Here is a 23704-nt window from a genome sequence, read left to right on the forward strand (position 1 = left end):
TTTCAAAGTTTCTCTTCACAAATGTGCATTTTCTTCACAATCTCAGGTGAGTTTTTGTTTTTGATAGTTTTAATGTGTAAAATTTGCTAGGGTTTTGCTATTACACCCCAATTCTTTCGTTTCTCGCAGCACATTCAATTCTTTCGTTTCTCACGGTCACCATTCCGTTTACTTTCTCGGAGTTTTGCATTTGCAGAGTAATTTCGCCGTCGGTAACTGCTATTAGTGTACATTTGCGGCGGCAGCTATACTCTCCGCTTAATTTCTTACTTTTCTTGCGGCGGTCACCATTCCGTCAGGTAACTGCTATTACTGTACAATTCTTCCGGAAACTTCCAGTACAAAGCTGTTCTAGTTGCTTATTTTCCTTTTTTTTTCCTCCTCTAATACTGTGTTATACCAATGACTACTTTCCAGATCAGTATATATAGTACCTTAATTCAGTTCAGGCATTTGTGCTACATTTTATTGGAGTGTTTATACAGAGTGCATCCTTGATGAAGGTATGCAATTTGTTGTAATGTGTAGTATTGTACTCTTGGGAAAGTGAATATGCAATTTGTAGTAATGTGTAGTACTGTAGTCTTGGGAAAATGATTCTTTATAAGGTGGATGAGATTTGATAGAAACAGTGGATGAAGTGAGTCCAGAGGCTATAAGGAAAGCATATTTAGATTTGATAGAAACAATGGATGAAGTGAGTCTAGAGGCTACAAGAAAAGCAGATTCATGGGTGAAGCTTATAAAAACTTCTTTCAAGTTTGTAATGTGGTTGTGTTTGATTGTTAAAGTCACGATCATTCATTTGTAATATAAAGTAGTATATTTGCATCATAAAGTATTATATTTAATGCTTTAAGTGTTGAGTATTCATTTTTGTTATAAATTAGTATATTTGTGCTATTAAGTATTGTGTTTGATGGTTAAAGTGTTGACTATTCATTTGTGTTATAAAGTACTAGTTGTGGGGTATTACGTATTAGATTTAATAGTTAAAGTTTTGACTATTCATTTGTGTTTTAAAGTACTAGTTTTAGGCTATTACATATTAGATCTAATGGTTAAAGTGTTGAGTATTCATTTGTGCTATAAGGTAGTATATTCGTGCTATAAAGTATTGTGTTTGATGGCTAAAGACATACATGATTATTCATTTGTGATATGAAGTAGTATATTTGTGCTATTAAGTATTGTGTTTGATGGTTAAAGTGTTGCTTATTTATTTTAGGCTATAAAGTATTAAATTGGGTTCTGTGTGCTTAAAGTTTTAATAAATAGAATAAACTCAAAATGAACTGTGACTTTTACTGATGCTAGGAACTTTAAAGGTCATCAAGCTGAATAATTGGTCTTTTTGTTTTTTGAATAACTGATCTTTAGATGCCCTTCTGCAGAAAAAGTAAATTAGAGTAAAAATATATTGTTTTCTTATTATGTTTCAGATATGTTGTTAGAGTCGGACTAGAATTGGCTAAAAGATTCTATAGTGTTTCCCCTCCCTCATAGATGTTAAGGACAAAATACTGAGCCTTGAACTCACTCTTAATTGCTAAATTGCTGCATTAAATTACTAATTTTTCTTAAATTGGCATATGACAAGGGTACTTCCAAGAACTGATCACCCCATCCCTCATTTATATGACTACTCATTATATTGCAATTATTTGACATAAAGCATTGGGACTATGCCAAAGGAAATGCAGGGAATGACATGCATGTTTTCATGGAAGAAATTGTGGACCTACCAATATCATTTATCTTCATAGACCAACTAAATTATTGTCCAACTCTGTAAAGCATCTTTTAGTACCTTCTTTCCTTGTGAAAGTAATGTAGAACGATAAACATATTTTTCGTCTACTTACCTTGGAGTTCAATAATTCTAAAGGATTGTACCTTAAATTCTTGTATAGTCTAATTATCAGTTTAAGTGTTGACTATTCATTTGTGTTTTAAAGTACTAGTTTTAGGCTATAAAGTATTAAATTTAATGGTTAAAGTAATAGATTTATGCTATAAAGTATTAAATTTAATGGTTAAAGCGTGCGCGCGCGCGCGCGCACATATATATATATATATATATATATATATATATATATATATCTCAGTGTTTACTTAAATTAATGCTAGCAGTACCTTTTTTTCCCAAAAGATGCTTAGTGGTCTCAAGAAACAACAAAAGTAGCCAGTGGAACACAGCAGTATAGAAAACATGCAGATTAGTCCTCCAAATAACACAATCATTTGTGTTTAAAAGTACTAGTTTTAGGCTATAAAGTATTAAACTTAATGGTTAAAGTGTTGAATATTCATTTGTGCTATTAAGTAGTATATTTGTGTTATGAAGTATTGTGTTTGATGGTTAAAGTATGAAGTAGTATATTCGTGCTCTGAAGTGTTGTGTTTGATGGTTAAAGTATGAAGTAGTATATTTGTGCTCTAAAGTATTGTGTTTGATGGTTAAAGTGTTGAGTACTCATTTGTATTATAAAGTACTAGTTTTAGGTTATAAAATCTTAGATTTAATGGTTAAAGTGTTGAGTATTCATTTGTATTATAAAGTATTAGTTTTAGGCTATAAAGTATTACATTTAATGGTTAAAGTGTTGAGTATTCATTTGTGTTTAAAAGTAGTATATAAGGTATATTTGAGCTATTAGGTATTGTGTTTGATGGTTAAAGTGTTGAGTACTCATTTGTGTTATAAAGTACTAGTTTTAGGCTATAAAGTATTAGATTTAATGGTTAAAGTGTTGAGTATTCATTTGTGTTTAAAAGTACTAGTTTTGAGAATTTTGCCTTAATTATTTGGATCTGTCTGTAATTAAATATCTAGTATTTGGTAATTTGGGTATGTCATATGTGATCAAATTTGTTGAATTGTTGCTTTTTAGTGGCTCTCCTTGATAAATTTGGGTAAAGCTTGAAAGTACATATTTCTGGCAAAGCAGTTGTGGAAACATATTTCAATGTGTTTCCAGTTTAAATAATCTGGCTGTAAGTAGTGGTCAAATGTTTCAAAATGCTCCACTTCTTAAAAAAGGTCAGCAAACTAATGTTTGTTGTGATACCTTATTTTGTATTAGCTTGGATGTTTACTCTGTAAAGCTAAAGTGGATATTATGTGAATTTATTTCTGCACTAATGCATGCAATTAAGCTCTACTTTGATAATTCTCTTTGGTTCTCTCTTTGATAATGCCTGATACTACACGAATGCTTCAAAGTTTTTCTGCACTAGTGGTTTGTTTATAGCCTCCCCCAACAGTAATGGCATTCTGTGTGGCAGTGAGAACTGAGATGGGAGGCTGCGACGGAGATGGGAGGAAGCAGAGGAGACGGAGATGATGAGGCGAGATGCGGCGTGAGATGCAAAGAGTGAGAAGCATAGAGCGTGGGAGGCAGAGAGTGAGTAGCGTCCGATGAGATAAGAAACGGAGAGAGAAACATTAAAAAGCACATGATATGCACATGTTAACCCGTATACTTGTGTGACCCGACCCGTCTCACGGATGGAGATCCGTGAGACGGTCTCACACAAGTTTTTGCCAATTAGATAACACTTCTAAGGCTTATAATTTGTTACGTTCACTTTATTAAATGTTAGGTTTCTTATCAATTCATAATCAATGCAACATGATAAATGAAGCATGTGCTCCATCTCAACTAAAAGTCTAAACTGTTAGTTGGATTGCACATTTATGTTTATATGTTATTTATGTTTAATTTAAAGGTATACTAAAAACGTAGCTATTGAAGTTTGTTATTTAAACAAATTCAATTCTAAGGATGAAAGAATGGTATAGAAATGTTTGCCTAAATGTTTTATTTTGTATGAGCTGTGGCTATTTCATACTCTACAACTCCAAATAAGATTATGGAGTTAATTCCATAGAGAGTTAATTCTAGAAATGGTCCTTCGACTATTGACTTTTACCAATTTTTGTCCTCAACTTTTAATGTGACCAAAGTTGGTCCATTAACTATTGATTTTGTATTAATTTTGGTCCTTCTGTTAAATCTATATGCTAAATACGTGTTAAAATTGAAGGCCCTCCTCCATCGCAAGATTATATAGGGAACAATGTGAGTCAATATATTTATCTTTTTTTTTTTTTTACATTTTATGTTAATTTTTTTCAAGTAATCAAATTTTTTTCTTGTATTTTATTTTTGATTTTTTTTTTGGTTTACTAAAATGTAATATATACTCTGTAATATTTTTTATTTTATTTTTGTAAATTCTCTAACTGGATGTGGAGTGTTATTGTATATTTTATTGTATTAGGCTTTTTTTTTTTTTTGCTTTATTATTTGATAGCAAAAGTGGTAGAAAATGGCACCACTATGTTTTTTTATTTTTGCTTTATTTTGTGCTAATTTTTTACGGTTCTAATTTGCTATTTTTCTAACATTGTGAATTAGCCTCTACAACAACAATAATTAACAACATTGAAATATATTGACCAATTAGAATGTTAAACTAGGCTTTTCAATTATATTAATAGTTGAACAAAATGTATGAGTTCAAAAACTAGCAAAAAAATCACATTACTAGCCAAAAGCTCTGCATAGTTTATCACATTGCAGCATCCTTAATCCAATATGGAAAGTGTACCCAAAAGCTCTGCATAGTTTATCATATTACTAGCAAAATAATTTTGGTACAAAATCAACATAGTGAAGAAGAAAGGTTGTACATAACAAAATAGTTTATCACATTTTGTCTAATCCAGTAATATTGTGAATTAGCCTGTACATCAACAAAGTGAAGAAAAAATGTTAAAATATTTAATTTTACATTTTTGCCCTCAATTTTAACACCTATTTAACATAGATTTAACAGAAGGACCAAAATTGGTACAAAATCAATAATTAAGGGACCAACTTTTGTCAAATTAAAAGTCGAGAACAAAAATTGGTAAAAACTAATAATCGAAGGACCATTTCTGAAATTAACTCTAAATTAAATTAAAAAAATACAATTAGAAATATAAATAAATTCCATAAGTTACAATTTTAACACAAGACCCACCAAATCTACAAGACATTCTAACTAAGCTAACTCATACTTTAAAATTCTAAATGTATATTAAATAATTATACCAGAGACGTATAGTATATATAAAACGTGGGGTGGGGTGAGGTGGGGTGGGGTGGGGTGGGGTGGTGGGCCCTGGATATTAGCTTAGCGTAAAATGTATAATATAATAATACAGTTGAACTTCCCTATATTTGATCAAGTATGTAGCTATTTTAATATCATATTCCCTATATTTGATCAAGTATGTAGCTATTTTAATATCATATTCCCTATATTTGATCAAGTATGTAGCTATTTTAATATCATATAAAATGAATAAAACTTTTGTACGGTAAAATAGTCTCTAATGAATTGAAGAAAGAATTCCCTATATTTGATCAAGTATGTAGCTATTTTAATATCATATTCCCTATATTTGATCAAGTATGTAGCTATTTTAATATCATATTCCCTATATTTGATCAAGTATGTAGCTATTTTAATATCATATAAAATGAATAAAACTTTTGTACGGTAAAATAGTCTCTAATGAATTGAAGAAAGAAGTCTATTTACAATAGGACTCAAATGTTTGTATGTGGATGTTGAAGGAGTAGTGATTTAGTTTTTCTGTTAGATTTATTGTAGGTGAATTAGTTTAACAAATTATTAAAGCCTTTGCTATGTGAGATGAGTAAGCAATACTTTGATGAAGCTAAGTGAATATTTTCCCTTATATTATTATATCAGTTCTTCAATTCCTTGATCACCAGCAAAAAGCTGTAATTAGCTAGATTGAATTTGCGGATAGATGGAAGATGAAAGACAGATGGAGGCTTCATCAGCTTCTATAAGTTGCATAACTTGTCTTCCCCGAGAGATACTTGTCAAAATTCTGAGTGGCCTACCTGCAAAATGTGCAGTACGATTCAGGTGCACTTGTAAATTCTTTTATTGTTATATACCGGAGCCACGCTTCTCGTTCACAATCCGCTTCGTATTACCAACCAATAATGCATATCCCGCATCAAGATTATACTCCGTGAGTTACACTGAAGACGACGACAGTGTCCAAAAATTAGATGCACGAGGTTTAGTATGGTCGAACGGTTCGAGTTGTGCCCCCGATGGGAAGATGTGTCTGCTCCGCAACCAAGTTATGGGATTAATCGGCGCTCTCTTCGACCTTAGTACAGGACGATGTATTTATCTGCCGCCCAACTACCCTGCGATGTATTTCGGCATCTCTAATAGTAACATTATTGGTAATGGCGATTTTGTGTTAACACGAAACAGCAGCATCGGTAAGTGCCCTATTGCCGTCTTGGGGTTTGACTCGATTTCGGAAAGGTACAAGGTTTTCGCGTCAGAGGTTTCTTATAATGGCGAGCGGGTGCTTTGGAAGCAACACTGGGTTTTAACTCTGGGAGTGGATGAGTCATGGAGGGAGATAAGATCCACTATCTTCATTGGGTTGACCGATGCTGCCGTCCACATTTATGGGATTATCTATTTCATACCACAGGTTACTAAACGAGAATCATCATTAAAGATGATAGTTGCGATGGATGTTGCGAGAGAAAGGATTATGAGGTTCACACCGTTTCCATCCGGATATCATCAGTCCAGGCAGCGGGTACGAGGGTGGGTGCCATGGATAAAGTTAAATGGTCGCCTAGCATTCATTGACATTATTATTCCTGAAAGCGAAGACCCTCACCCTCACCCTGACCTTGCAGAGAGCAAGATAGAGATATGGACGTTGAAGATCAGGTCAGTAGTGGAGGAGGAGTGGGAGAGGTCAGTAGTGGAGGAGGAGTGGGAGAAGCAGACGGTCCTTCTTCCATTGGAGGAGAGTGAGGTGATTGGACGAGCTACTTCTATGGGGTTTACTTCCAATAGTATGGGAGAGATTGTAATCTTACTCCGAAGTAAGACTACAATATCTCCTTTGATTTTAATTTATTCATTTCGAAGAGATCTTTGGAGAAGGATTGAGATAAGTGGAGTTTCTAAGTACTCCTCATCATCATATATCTCCGATATGGAAGTTGTTGTGCATGTGGATGATGAGATTGTAGCATCTTTTGAGAATGAATAATTTTGATTTTATTTATCAGATCAGATCCGATGATATTTGGCTGGTAGAAGAGTGATCCATGAAGTTAATTTTTTAGCCGGGATTGTAACCTTTTGAGCAGGAAATTATATTTCTCCCTCTGTACTCATTGTTACTTGTTAGAGTTTCTTGCACCTAAATAAATGATTAGAATTTAATGTACTTAGCATCCACGTATTAAGAGTCAAACCCATCTGATCTGTTGTGATGTTATTGAACTGTGTGGTATAAAGTTAGTCTGATCTCTCTATGGTGGTTTGACTCAAGTTATATAAGATAAATAAGGTTATATTTACTTGAGAATATAAGATTTTCATGTTTAATTCAAGTTATGTAATATTCTTAGGGAATGTAACATAACCTCCACATGAAGTTTTTAGCTATGGAAAGGAAATGTGAGATACACCTCAATTCCTTAGGTAATCTCACATTCCCTTATTTTATTAGTATTATTAAACTTTTGGCACTTTAATTTATTTATCTTATTTCTGTTGTCTTATTTACATACTTCAGTTTTAAACCAAATACATGAAGCTAACATTCATCTAACATATCTCAATAGTGTTGGCATCAATTGCGAAGAAACCTCCAAAATTCCTCCATTTTCGCGAAGAGTTAAGCTACTTGCCGTTGACAGTAACCTCGATGCAATGCCCAATGGTACGTAACTTTATTGGTAAATTGGTAATATATAACCTTGATGCAATGCCCAATGGTACGTAACTTTATTGGTAAATTACCAATTTATATTCAACGTATCAAATTATTGGTAAATTGGTAATATATTCAATGTATCAAACTTGATAGATTATCTAATACTCTTGTCTCATTTTATTTGTCCTACTTACTATTCACTTACTATTGATTGGTCAAATCAACTCTTTCTTCCCTGTTTATTTTCTTTAGTATTATTTATTTATTTATTTTAAGTTTTATTTTTTTGTGTTTAATAGTACTTTTAGTATAGTTTCTAAATATATAAATTTTGTATACTAATACTAAACTTAATATTATAAAAAATTAAATTAAAATACCTCCAGTCAAGCCTCGTTAACCGAACTTGCAGACACATAAAATGAGACGGAGGGAGTAATTATTATGAAAGGCAATAAACAAGATTCGCCCGAAGCTTAATTATAGTAATTAAAGAAGCCATAATTATAATAAAGGCAAAATTAAAATTAAGAAAATGCAAATGCAAAACTCATATCACTACATAATAATTAACTAAGACTATACAAGATTACTATTGTAAAGGCAATATATGAACTACGTACATTACTTGCCATAAACTTAAACTTAATATTATTATTAAGGCTCTAAAAACTATTAATAGATTAAAGCATAATCAACTTAAATAATAGTCATAATTCTTAGGCAAATTATGCCGTGGACCCAGGTCCACCTTGCAAGGTGGATCTGAGTCCAATACGACGCTGTTTCACTATTTTTTTTTTTAAATTACTAAACATATAGTCCTGAAATGTGTGAATGTGGAGGTTTCAAATTGTGAATATGGAGTATAGAATTTGTGAATATAGAGTTATGAATGTGTGAATCTGTAGTAGAGTTAAAAGAGTTCTAGCAGCCCTGAAATGTGTGAATGTGGAGGTTTCAAATTGTGAATATGGAGTATAGAATTTGTGAATGTAGAGTTATGAATGTGTGAATCTGTAGTAGAGTTAACAGAGTTCTAGCAACTTGTAGCCATGTAATGTGTGAATGTGGAGTTCCCAAGTTGTGAACATGGAGTATAAGACCTGTGAATATAGAGTTTTGAATGTGTTAATGCATAACAGTGGTATTATAGTTACTAAACATATAGCCCTGTAATGTGTGAATGTGGAGTTTTCAAATTGTGAATATGGAGTATAGGGTCTGTGAATGTAGAGTTTGTGTTCTGTTGTGATGAGGAGCCGTTAACGCCGTTAATTTTTTTAATTTTTTTTTTTTAAAAAAAATTATGAAACGGCGTCGTATTGGACTCAGGTCCACGGCATAACAACTGTAATTCTTAATGGCCAAAACAATAACTATAATTCTTAATAGCTTCAAAATGGACAGTAATCTCTAATGTGTTGTCCAAAGTATGTTTTAAAGCCCAAAGCAAATAGGTCTAAACATGTAAACAACTGCACAAACCGCAACCTTTTAAAATATTTTTCGAAAATATATTTACGGTTATATATACAAAATTATTAAAAAATTAACCAAATAAGGATAAAAACTTAATAATTGTCATTATTCACTTGAATGCTCCGATTCGTAACCTTTTATAATTATTTATGAAAATAAGTAATAAATTAATATAAATTAGTAAAAGGTAATCATATTTATTTTTTTTTTTTAAAAAGAAATAATTAAGGAGCAACTAATGACAATTGAATTTTATCAGATTCTAAAATTATTATTTTTGAAAAATTATTAATGTCGAAAATATTATACTTAACATTTTTCGACCCTAAAAAAAGCACATACTAGCGGTTTGTAGTAATTGTACTACCAATGGCAATAATTCAATTACAAATAATGCCATAATTAATTTTGAAATTTTTAATGCCAAAATTAAAGACTAAAAGACATCAATATTTCAAAACAAGCAATTACCATACATGTACCATATGACAATAATAATATACAAATTAATAATTAAGGCAATATTAGTATGATAATATTAGACCACATAATTATCATACCAAAATTAATATGTATAATATTACTATATATTTACCATTTGTCAAAGTAATATATAATATTAAATATGGCAATATTTAAACAACATAATTACCATTTACCAAAATTAATATATATAATATTAAATAAGGCAGGTAAATAAAAGATAATTGTATTTGAATAGGAAATGTACCGGGAAGATCGCACGTAACTGCATCAGTTTTCCCAGCCGCATCTTTCTTATTCCATAGAATCACCAGAAAACCAGCTTCACAATCGACAGCTTTACGGAGAGGAGAACGAGAGGGAGAAGATGTGATAATTATATTATTAATTATCAGTTCTTCGATTCCTTGATCAGCAGCAAAAAAAACTGTAATTAGCTTGATTATATTGAATTTGCGGATGGATGGAAGATGAAGGGTTCATCAGCTTCTATAAGTTGTATAACTTGTCTTCCGCGAGAGATACTTGTCAAAATTCTGAGTGGCCTACCTGCAAAATGTGCAGTTGTAAATTCTTTTATTCTTACATACCGGAGCCACGCTTAGCGTTCAAAATCGTCTTCGTATTACCATCCACTATCCACTATTCAGATGCGTATCCCGCATCATCAAGATTATACTCAGTGAGTTACAGTGAAGACGACGACACTGCCCAAAAATTAGATGCAGGAGGTTTAGTATGGTCGGCTGGTTCGAGTTGTGCCCCCGATGGGAAGATGATGTTTCTGCTCCTCCACGAAATTTTTGGATTCTTCGGCGCTCTCTTCGACCTTAGTACAGGACGACGTGTTTTTCTGCCGCCCCACAATGTGATGTTTTTCGGTGCCTATGATAGTAACATTATTGGTAATGGCGATTTTGTTTCAACACGGAAACGCAGCGGCTGCCGTTTCTGCCCTTTTGCCGTCTTGGGGTTTGACTCGATTTCGGAAAGGTACAAGGTTTTCGCACCACTGCTGGATTACAATGTCCAGCAGGGTTTTAACTCTGGGTGGACGATTCATGGAGGGAGATAAGATACACTACCATCACTGGCCACATCGATGCTGCCGTCCACATTCATGGGGTTATCTATTTCATACCTCACATTACTGAACAAGAATCATCATCAAAGATAGTTGCGATGGATGTTGCGAGAGAGAAGGTTATCGGGTTCATACCGTTTCCATTCAGTCCAGGCAACGGGGGTGGGGGTGGGTGCCATGGATAAAGTTGAATGGTCGCCTAGCTTTCATTGATATTATTATTACTTCAAAGAGCAAGATAGAGATATGGACGTTGGAGATCAGATCAATCGAGGAGGAGTGGGAGAAGAAGCAGACGGTCCTTCTTCCATTGGAGGAGAGTGAGCTGATTAGACGAGCTACTTCCATGAGGTTTACTTTCAATAGTATTGGGGAGATGGTAATGTTGCTCCTAAGTAACACCATAGTGTCTCCTTTGATTTTAATTTATTCATTTCGAAGAGATGTTTGGAGAAGGATTGAGATATGTGGAGTTTCTGAGTACTCATCATATCTCTCTGCTGTGCGTGTGGATGATGAAATTGCATATCTTTTTTAGAATGAATAATTTTGATTTTCTTTATCAGATCTTTGGCTGGTAGAGGAGTGATGCATATATGGAGTTAAGCTAGCAGCTTGGGAATGAATTAGAAGATGGAGTTAATCTCCTTCCATATATGATTATTTAGTTTATTTTGATAATTTGAAGGTTAAATGCCATTTATTATTACTAATGTTGTGCCCGTGCATCTATAAATTTAAATATAACTTATAAAGATATCTCAAAAGTCATTCCCAAATCTTTTTTTCTTATTCTTCTTTAACAATACTAAGTTGTACTATATATACTAAGGGTGTGTTTGGTTGACAGGTTTAGTTATTAAGAATGTGTATCAAAGTCATTGTTATTGTTTGGTTGACAGGTTTTAGAACACTACTATGGGTTTTGATTACTCCATTAATTGCAAAACTCATTCCCTAATAAAATAAGGATTTTATTTTCCTTCCTCATCCGCTTCCCCAACTATTAATAATCATTTTCATCACACCCTACTACCAAACATGTTAAATACTTTCACCAAAACAAATTGCCCTTATCAAGTATTTGATTTGATACCCATTCCGATTTCGTTTCTTATGTGCGAACCAAACACACCTAAGTTGTTTGTTCATATTGAACATCACAACATATTGTCCAACATGCCTCACCAAAGTCTAAACATTATTATTAATATAAACATAAAAAATTATAAATTTTTTATAAATATAAAACTAAAAAATTAGATGGAATAATAATTACATAAAATAAAAATATAAAATAAAAAAAATTAAAAATTATAATTACATAATAACCAACTCTATTACTACTTATCAAGTATTTATTTGACCCCCACAGTGACCTTCTCTAACTACTTTGCAAACTCTTGGAATCCGTAAGGTTGTAGGTTGTTCCCTTGGAATCCGTAAGGTCGTAGGTTGTTCCCTAGTCACGATGCTAGTCCAATCTGGTGACGATTTCTTGCATTAGGCATTATTTTCAGTTTATCTTTGAATTTTCGAAGTCTTCTTTTAGGTTTTCTCTATACAAACCACTATAGAACATCTATCTATTGTAAATCCATTAGTTCTTGGAAGATCTGGAGAAGATTTATCACTTGTAATTGCAATTTCTTTACAATTTCATATTCAAACATTACAAATTCATTCAAATAAGAGTTTCAATTTCTTCTTCTTGCAATTCTCAAATTTCTTTTGTATTTCAATTCATTGCTTATTATTCCAATTGTTTTAGTTTACAATTCCATTATGAGAGTTAAATCCTTTAGGGATTTAAATTGAATTGCCTTGTACGAATGCTTACATGAATTGAATTGTTTAATCTAGGTTTTTCATTGCTTTTAGACTGAATGTGATTGTGAATTGGGGAATTGTTTGACTCTTGTTTGGTTAGGGCCCAAATTTGCAAGAGATGTATGGATTGGTGTTTCACCTATGAGAATATGGATTCACCATGGCCAAACCTTCCACATTTCTAACTTGCCCTTGAGAAATGAGAGTTGGAAGGAATTATGCACTCAAGGTGTTTAATCAAGTGCCTCACCGAGTCTATTTGCTATGAGAATGGAATTAGTACTTTGGTGATAGTTTAATGTCCACGAGAGTGGCATTGGTAGTGACTTTACTCCCTCACTTTCATTATTGAGCATTGTTTAGCCTAGAACCTTAGAACATTATAGAAGCATTTGTACATTGCTATTTGATTTAAATCCTCTTCTTCACCATTATATTGTTTATTACATACTCAACTATTTGCATTATAATTATCTCTATGCAAACTACTAAATCGTTTTGGTTAGTTTTCAAACACTTGAATAACTCATGTTTAATCCCTTGCTACTCAAATCCCTCCTAGCCATTTCCATAGGACGACACTCATTAATTTAACCACTAAAAATGCAACCCCAACTCATTTATTCAACCTAATAACCAGCTCTATTACTAAGCCCATTTATTTAACCTTCAAAATCAAAGTCATTATTCATATTAACAAAATTTAGCCAAAAAAAAAAAAAAAAAAAAACAAAACCCAACCCAAAGATTATATGTATTGTTGTTATGTTGTGCTACTAAACATTATTAGTCGTATTAAATTTCCAGTATAAATATGATATGTAAACCTCTATGTTATTAGTGTGTGTGTGTGTATATATATATATATATGATCAAAAGAGTCCACCCCTATCCATGAGTCCGTGTGGACAAATTCGGGCCCTTGAATACATTATCAAATGAGTCCACCCCTATCCATGAGTCCGTGTGGACAAATCTGGGTCATTTGATATAATCTCAATTGTGCATATTTTTCTAATTGATTTGGATCAACTTTTGAGCTTAAGTGTGTTAATTTGCCATCTTCAATGCATATTTCCTTGCTTTCTCATGTAGATATGGTTTCATTCTTGAATTGAGTGTTTTTATGGTGTTTGTTAGTGTTTTGAAATCATTTTAGATCAAATCCAAAAGCAATGGAACATTTGAAGGCATATTTGGAGTAAAAATGGATGAAGAATGCTGACTTTGGGAGCTTGACACGTCCAGAATCTGCCCCGTCGCCACGAGAAATTCTAGTGCGCGGCCAGTTTTGAAGATCCAATTCTCGACGCATCGAGCCCCAAGCTCAACGGGTCGAGAATGCCGTGTGTTAATAAAATTGCTAAAAAGAAAAATATTTGTGAAACTCCCTAAGTTGTAACAAGTCCTTGTGACAATTTTGTTAGTTCAGCAGATAGTTCAAAAACAGGTTCTCTTATGATGTATTAGGTTTCCTAGTTCAGCAAAAGGGTCAGAAGGCTTTAAAGACAGCTTGCTGAACGAAACACTGAACCAAGACAAGAAGAGGAATCAGAGTCAGTTACGAAGGTTTCAAACTTAACCGAATCTGGGCAAGATATATATGAGGAAAATTCCCAGTGATGTGTTGGTGAATTTGAGAGCATACTAAAGATCTGAACGTGAAAGCTTCCTCATATGTGATAACGAGAAATCTTGACAAAGCTTACCTTTGATTCAAGATGCATCTTCTTCATGAAGTTTTGGGCAAGCAATCACTCTGAACGCCAGTTGCGCTATGATTGAGGGGGAGCCTCAATTCAAGAAGATCGGGAGATCAAGTATTCTTCAACTCTTCAAGGCTGAACTCTAGAATGGTGATGATGAAGATTTCTAGAGTTGTCGCGTGATTCTCTACTGTAAACTTGTGGTACATTTTCAGAATTGATCAATGAAGAGTTGGGCAATCAGAGTGATGCCCCCCAGACGTAGGAATTGAGATTCCGAACTGGGTTACCAATTCTTGGTGTTTTTCCTGCTTTATTATCCTTTTGCACATTATCTGCTTAATACTCTTTGTTCTTCTCATTGCACTAGATCAGTAAATAGTTAAAGGTCATCTAACAAATCTAGTAATTAGATTTAATAGTTGGAAGACTCTTTTACAATCTTAGACCTAGAACACGGAAGTCTAAGTTTTTCACCATGCAGTCTAGAATCTCAGATTGTATTGAATACCATATCTTGTACATGAATTATTGCATGTTAATTATTACCTGAGAGTTAAAGCACCATCAATCGAAAAAGTTGTTTTCTTGTAAAAAGGTCACATGCCAAGTATACACGTGCGTTGTGCACCCAATGATTAAGGTAGTTGGGTGCTAAAATAAACATTTATTATTGGCAACAGTACAGTACACAAGAAGGTCAGGCCACTTTGACATAAAACCGTACCAAAGCTAAAGCATTATTACTACTTAGAAGACCAGCTTAAGATTTCGATAATAGCTTGTTAGCAGAAGATGAGATGACGTCAATGGCGCAACCAAGAGGCCAAGCTGCTTCAACCATGTAGTTTTTGTACTCAACTTTCTTCATCAACGTAATCTCCTTGTAAGGGTGTAGGCCTGCATATTTCAACAAGTATATAACTTTTTAATTTTAAATAAAGATTCATAATTAATAATGAAATTATCAATTCTTAATACGTATATATAGTATTTGTTAAGAACGAGCTGAGATAATAATCATGAACTTACCAAGTCCATCCACGAGCAATGTGTATTGGTACACCAAATCCATGCATAAGTATGGATAATCTTTTTCCACTGCATTAGGAAATGTAGACTTCACATCTTCAAATTTAGTTTCACAAGCTAACTTTGCTGCAACTAGGTATGATCTTGGCTTAACTATTTTAGATGCCTTTTCTTCGTCAATAATACCCACCTACAACACGATTTTAAAGAAATATATTAGTTGTTAGAAAATTCAAATAACCTTCAAATGATTGAGTTTTAGGATGTTGCATGGACAGAGGCGGGTGAAGGGCAAAATCTAACACCAGGTTGCTAGAAGGATTAATTATTGGGTGAAGGCCTGAAGAGACAAATCTGTCAACACCATACCTCAATAAAATTACATCTGACCTAGTGGTAAGCCCTTGATCCTAACATAGGATATACCCCAGTACATATATCTTATTTATTTAAAGCATTGAAATTATCAATTAATACCATTCCGAAGATACTTACATCAACGGCTATATCATAGAAATATGAGGAAATATAGACATTCTCCATTCCAACCCCTCCTCCACCACTCCACACCCCATTGAATGTGCAATTCTGATACTTACAGGGTGCCCTGAAATCAACCACTTTTCTGGCTAATTTCCTGCAATTCTTCAAGCTTGCACCATTTGGTGGAGCTGTAACTTTGTACAACACATCATTGTATGTGTAGTAATCTACACAAAATAAAATTTGTTGCATTGGCATTAGTTTCCTTCTTTAGCCTTTTTTGTTTATATGTGTAGTGGGTTTTAGTAAATTTTGATGGGGAACTTAACAAGAACTAAAGAGGATCAAATTAGATAACACTTCTAAGGGCTTTCAAAAAAAAAAAAAAAAACGATAACACTTCTAAGGCTTATAATTTGTTCACTTTATTAAATGTTAGGTTTCTTATCAATTCATAATCAATGCAACATGATATCTACATAAGAAATTTACTTTAAAGGTATAATGAAAATGTAGCTACTGAAGTTCGTTATTTAAACAAATTCAATTCTAAGGATGAAAGTATGGTATAGAAATGTTTGTCTAAATGTTTTATATTGTATGAGCTGAGGTTATTTCATACTCCACAACTCCAAATAATGATTATGCAGTGTAACTTTAAAAAACATTTCTTTATAAATATTTTGAGAGGTGCACGTACTTCACAAAAAGATGATAACAATCAATTTGGAGAGCTTACCATCATAACCTTCTAAAACACAAGGGTTGGTAGAGTTTCCTGAAGCCTTGAACATCTCAGCTCGGCCGGCTAATTGTCCGTAGTTCAAATAACTATACACAATAATTTAAAAACAATAATGTAATTAAGGAAACAAGTCTACAAAGGTCGGAAAATTCTAGTGGGTTATAACATTAAAACTTTATTATTTAGAAAAATTATACATATATGTGTGTGTATATGTATAATCTAGGGGAAAAAAATATTTAGCAAAAGTTTAATTTTAGGAACATAAACCTGTGAACATAGAGATAATATTGGGCTCCCAAAAAATATTTTTCTTGAACATAAGGCTCTTCTCCATTATCAGGAATGGGTGCATTTGCAAAAGTGTCCCCTGAGATAGCATATGACACTTGCACTGATCCACCACCAAGGTCAATTGTTGCTATGGTGTTTTGGTACCCTTTGCCAAAATTTCCTAACAAATAATTCATAGCAACCTGCATATATATTGGAATAGAATATTATTTTTACTTTCATTCTACATTCACCTCCCGTTAATATTAAAAATATTTAATTAAATATGTTAAGTGGTGATATACTCAAATTCTTCCCTATAAATTTTATTTGGATTAAAATTAGAAGAACGTTTTGTTTTGTGACATAATTAGTAAAAAAAATTTTTAAAAAAAAGGATTTGTAGTAAACAATTATATATATATATATATATATATATATATATATATATATATATATATATATATATATATATATATATATATATATATATATATATATATATATATAATTGAGATACTCCTCATAAAAGTATAAATTAGTAAGCTAGCTATCTCACATTTTAAAAAAATGTTTAAGGGAAATATTAAAATTATAGAAAATATTATGATGTTGACATCTTAAATTTTTCTTAACATTATTATTAGTGATATATATTATATTATATTATTTATTTACCCAAAAGTAAGTGCCTTCTTGAGTTCCTTCAAGAATCGAAACCCATTCTGCCTTGTACTTGAAATTGCTTTCATTCTTGAACATATCTCTCACCTGTAACAACAAATTATGGTAATTATAAAGTCGACTTTTTTATTTTTTATTTTTTTTTATAAGTCCTATTGTCCTAATGCCATTAGGCCTCGGACTTTTAACTGTAAATATTATTGAAGTAATTTTATCACGATTTTATATAATTTTTTGAAGTTTTCTTTTTGACATCCTTCCTTTAATTTGTATAGACACAAAATATTTACCGCTTGCAGAATTTTATCAGATGCATCTCCCTCTAGCATCCTAAGCCCTGCAGTTGCCTGTGTTACCAACAATTTATATGTTTAGGTACATACATAAAAAAGACAAGATAATTTTTTAAAAATTAAATATATTCTACGATTTTTTAAAACTGTAAAATTGATATTACTTGAACCTTGACATATAACATTACTGTTCATATATTCTTTTTGATATTTATTACTACATATATAATTAACTAGTTTTTCTTATGCGCGATGCCCAAAAAGTAGGTGCCTAATATTAGTATTTTATATTAAAATTTTAAATTTATCTAAATTTTAATATAGTAAATAATAATAATAATAATAATGTAAAATATTTTTATAAATTGGATATTTATATTTTAAAAAATAACTAACATATAACTCTAATATTTAATGTGTATATATTATTATTATTATTATTATTGAAGAAGATAAGAAAATATATGGTGGATGCATGTGCATGACAACAATATATTTGTCCAAAATATTGTGTAGTACAACTTTTATAGCATAATGTACAAAAATACTTAACGAAAAAAAAAGGTAGATAAATGAGGGGTATAACCTTCATTCACATTTATTATGTTTTTAGAAATTACTAAAAATTAAATTGTTAAATGAATTTAATTAGTTAACTGACCCCAAGCTCAAGTGGTGTGTCAGGTTGCAACTCAGTTGGCACAACTCCTTCTGCTTCTAGAAGGAGTGGCTCAAGGGACTTGGCAGCTGCTTCTGGATCATCTGCGTATGAACTCAAACCTGGCTTTGTCTTCAAAACGTACAACGTAACGTTAGTTGAATTGAAGGCTACAATAATATTAACATATGTTCCTGTTTGGTAAAATATTAGCTTATCAGTCAATTTTGACTTATTTGATCACTATTAACTATTTGATTTGATTAAAATATCAATATAAGTGTTTGGGAAAGTTAATCACATTTTTGTAACTCCAAAATGCTAAAATTTAAAAAGCTGTTCAAAATAACTTTTTAATTAGCTTTTTGAAGAAAAAAAATATATGAAACAGCTAACAACTAATTTATCAAACACCTTTTTACAATCAATTAATATTATTAACTAGTTATACCCTCTAACACAATCAGCTAACAGCCATTTAGCAAAATGGAAATATATATTTAACTTCAATTCCAACTATATGCATGCGTGTGCATCAAGGTGACGAGTATTTTCTTAAAGAATGAAATATTGGAAATCCTTTCACCAATAATTTAAGCAATTTGAAATTTATGTGGTGTCCCCGGCCCAATATTCAAAAATTATATTTAACGTTGGACTCAAATGCTAAACCTTATTATTAAAGACTCTTACAGATTATTTTAACATATTAGTTTTACTTAATATACCGAAAATAAATCTATAGTAAATTAAAATAAACTTGTAATATAATAAAAATGAACCTATAATATATTAAAAATGAAAATATATGTATTTATCTTGTAATTTGAGTTATAATTCATGATATAATAATTGGTGAGCAAATTATTGTGTGGGTCTTGGTCCAAACAGTTGTGTGGACCACGTTCCAAAATGACGTCGTTGAATATTATAAGTTAAAATAATGTATTTTGAGTTAAAATAATATATTTTATGTTAAAATAATGAAATTTATGAGTAAGTTTACGTATCTTATGAGTTAGAGTAATGTATTTTATAAGTTAAAAAATATATTTTATCTTTTAAAATAATATACGTTATGAATTATAAAAATATATATTGCAACAGATGACACGGAAAGAATACACATAAGGGCTTCATTTTTAGACCGTGAAATAATGGTTGATAATTGGTGTATGGGGGTACCAACTTTTTAAATTGCTTTTAAAGCCTGGCCCTCTGACACAGTTTAAAGATTCGACGTAACAATGCTAACTTCACGTGTATCACTTTATATCTTCAATCATTATTCCATAAATCAATGTTCCACATATTTGTGTGAATCATAAATAAAAATATATTTTTAATATATTAAAAATATATTATTTATATACATAAAATACATTATTTAAAAGTATAAAAATTTTAATATATTAATTAATAATATATATTCAATACACAAATAATTTACTGTTAATATATTAAAAATATATATTGCATTCCTGATCCACGTGATAATTTGTCTTTTTATCTTAGTCCTAAATCTTATTAGAGGGTGAGAGATAGCACCAGTGGACTGTGTCTTGGGTCCCCCTCCTTGTTTGATCCAAAAAAAAAAAATCTCATTTGGTTGGGTGGTTAGGATATAGCTGCTGTCAATACTTAATTGGTACCATATGTTTTAAATAATTGGCTAAATCCAAATTGGATGCTTTGTCCGAGGATCTTTTCTTCCATTCTTATATTATGGACTATAGTTCATATTGCATTATGAACTTTGATCTATTTATATTTTTGCATTTAATATATTTTGTACCTGTAGTAATGTAGTTACTACCTTTTATACATGTGAACAAATTGGAGGCACATAACATAATAATTATAGATTTATAGACACATCAATATGTTAACTGGACAGAGATAAGATGTTGGTTAACATATTATGTATTTGCAATTAACATATTTTGTATATGCAGTTAACAATTTGTGTCTATAGTTATCATGTTATGTGTGTATGCCTTCAATTTGTTTACAACAGTTGCCTGTAGTATAAAATTTGGATGTTATTTTTGGACTACTCTCCATTCTGATCCATGCTATAATTTGCCTCTTTTTCTTTGGCCAAACGGAATCATAAAAGGATATGTATTATATTAATTATTATATATTGTTCTTTAAATATGGCAGAGTAACAAACCACTGAAACCAGTGCCAATAAATTACACACATTTGTCCTGTTTAGAAATAAATAAATAAAATCATAGAGCATAAATGAAGAAAAAAGAGAGAAAAAATAGTAGGTAAAAAAGCGTGATACCTTGAGGAAAAATTCAACGCCATCGCCGATAGGGAGAAGATCTAAGTTTTCATCAAAATGAAAGACATGGACTCTGCTGCCAGTGCTTCCGGCGTCAAATATGACGGCGTAGTTTCCGGCTTCGTGGCTCAGTAGCACTCGCCGGAGATGAGGCCTTGAGAAACAAGCAAGGGGGAACAGGACTAGTACTGCTATTGATATGAAAACAAGATAACAACTACTGTGTTTCATCTTCTTAAGACAAGAAAAGAAATGCTGAGAAATTGGAGGAAGGGAGTGCATCTTTTTATAACACCAGGGAACACAATAATAATCCGCATGAACAACTCAACTCAACTGGTCACAGATGTGAAGTTTGGAAAAAGAGAAAGGAACACTATAATATTACCCCTTTGTCTCACTTTACCGGTCATACTTACTATTCATTAGTCAAACTAACTATTTCTTCTTTTGTTTATTTTCTTTATTATATTTTACTTATTTTTAAATTTGATTTTTTTTTGTGTTTAATAGTACTTTTAGTCTAGTTTTTAAATATATAAATTTTGTATATTAATACTAAATTTAATATAAAAATTAAATTAAGAATAATTCCAATCAAGTTTTGTTAACCGAACCAGACACATCAAATGAGATGGAGGGAGTATTACTTTTATTTTAAGCACGTGAAACAGAATTCAAATTAAAAAGCACCATCACTCAATTATTAGTAGGTCACTAGCTCCTATGGATCTAAATTTTTCATTTGTATAATGTGATAATATATAATTATATTTTATTAATAAGTAGATTTTTTATGTTACATTACAATCATTGGATTCATAATAATAGCTTACGAATTGAATAAAAATGATTCTTTTATTTCATTTTATATGTCATGTTTATTATTTATTAATAAAAATTTGATTCATTTTTGTTTATTCTTTTTAGTATATTTTTTATTATATTTAAATTTAAAATTTTGTATTTAATAATACTTTAATGTAGTTCTAAATATATAAATTTTATACTTTCTCCATCACATTTTGTTTGTCTGGTTCGATTTGACTGAAGTTATAATACCACAAAAGAGTATAATAATAAGTACATTAATTTATAATTGTTATTTTTATTATTATTGGGTCACACTTGTGTGAGACTGTCTTACGAATTCTTGTCCGAAAGACGGGTTGGGTCAAAATGAAATGTAATATTTATACTAACAAATATAATGCTAAATCATGAATAAAATATTCATTACTTAAATGAAAAAATGTAATAGTTTTACATTTTAATGTAAAAGTATTACATTTTTCATCAAAAGTATTACACTTTCCTTTATAAGTGCAACAATATTTATAAGAGAAAATATAATACTTTTGATAAATATAAACGTAATACTTTCACATCAAAGTATATCTTCAAAAGTATTACGTTTTCTCTTATAAGTAATAACCATTTTATTCATAATTAATATTACATTTGCTATACTAGTATAAGTATTGTGTTTAGATATTGAGTTATTGACCCGACTCGATATGTCACACAAATAAAAATTCATGATACAATCTCATACAAATGTGATCCAATAATAATAATAATAATAATAATAATTAATTTTAAATTAATGTAATTATTAGTAATTTGCCCAGGATGCTAAAAAATACTTCTTAGGCTGGCCTCATCCCAGCAAGTGAACCACTTGCTGGGTGAAGTGGCCAAATAAATATATATTTGTTTATTGTGTATGTCGCCACCTAGACTTGCAAGCTTGCCACACTTGCAAGCTTGCAAGTGGCAGCTTTTCTGCCATTTGGCAGAAAAGCTGCCCGACATGACTGTTTTTTTTTTCTTTAAGTATTTTGTTTTCCTTTTCTTTATTGAGAAAAATATATTAATTTTTTATAGTGATGTGAAATTGGGGCCCACTTTTAAAAGTTGAATGGATTTTTAGGGATGTAGTGTGAATAGTAAATGATTTACAAATTGGATGATGTGGAGGTGGGACCCATTTCTGAAAGTGAGAGAAAGTTGCAGGGATAAGGTTAGTCTTAGTCAATAAATTATTACTTAAAAGACAAATTCTGTCCGGCATATGACATGACAATAGTGGATAGGTCCATTGTGTCATAACTAGTAATCATGACAATCTACATAGCTGGCCCTCTCAAGTGAGAGGTCACAAGTTCGATCCCCAATGAGGGCATTGGTTCTTCGTTCTTCAGTAGGTTGAGAAAGTATGCATGAACATATACTACATTATAATAGTCAATATTATTCAAAAAAAAAAAACAATTGTTGATTGGAACACAAGGAGGCATTATTCACGTAGCGTGAAAAAGGCAAATCAGCAACGCCATCCCACCATTTATCCGCGATAAATGGGAGAGAAAGAAAAATTACAATTTTACCCTTACTTATTTTGATAATTTTAAACCTATCATGTACGAGTATTTGTTTATATGTATTTTTTTATTTAGTTAAATACTTATATTTAAATTTTGTATTATTAAATATAAATTTATACCATTTTAAAGATATTATTAAGACGATCGAAACAAGACTAACATTGAATATATATTAATTAAAATTTCAAATACATCAAACATAACTACAACATAATAAAAATTAAAATGCATACGATATAATATTGATATTAGAAAAGGAATAAGGGCCAAATTGGCCACTGAACGTAACGCGATAGTGCAATCAGACCACTGAACCTAAAAAGCGTGCAATTACCCCACTCAACAGCCCAATTGCCTCCAATTTCACCGCGTAGCCGGTTCCCATCCCTTTCTTCGGGTTAATTGATGATCTGGCTGATGACATGGCATTAGAAATTGTTTTTTGTTTATTTTCCTTAATTTTTGTTCAACCG

The 23704-nt window shown here is 31.4% G+C and overlaps 2 protein-coding genes across 2 annotated transcripts; one reads left to right on the forward strand and one right to left on the reverse strand.

Moving 5' to 3' along the window:
- Window positions 1-5833: 5833 nt before the first annotated feature.
- Window positions 5834-7123, forward strand: LOC116015795 (F-box protein At5g62510-like). Its single transcript, XM_031255966.1, has one exon. The coding sequence runs from the start codon at window positions 5834-5836 to the stop codon at window positions 7121-7123; it is 1290 nt and encodes a 429-aa protein (XP_031111826.1).
- Window positions 7124-14936: 7813 nt separating this feature from the next.
- Window positions 14937-21091, reverse strand: LOC116015328 (apyrase-like). The gene is made up of 9 exons (XM_031255365.1): window positions 20845-21091; window positions 18552-18680; window positions 17888-17944; window positions 17592-17684; window positions 16911-17116; window positions 16635-16726; window positions 15908-16122; window positions 15413-15602; window positions 14937-15280 (listed from the first exon to the last, which is right to left on the reverse strand). The coding sequence occupies exons 1-9, from the start codon at window positions 21073-21075 to the stop codon at window positions 15144-15146; spliced, it is 1350 nt and encodes a 449-aa protein (XP_031111225.1). The 5' UTR covers window positions 21076-21091; the 3' UTR covers window positions 14937-15143.
- Window positions 21092-23704: the final 2613 nt, after the last annotated feature.

The sequence above is a fragment of the Ipomoea triloba genome, chromosome 4, assembly GCF_003576645.1.
Source record: "Ipomoea triloba cultivar NCNSP0323 chromosome 4, ASM357664v1".
Taxonomy (NCBI): domain Eukaryota; kingdom Viridiplantae; phylum Streptophyta; class Magnoliopsida; order Solanales; family Convolvulaceae; genus Ipomoea; species Ipomoea triloba.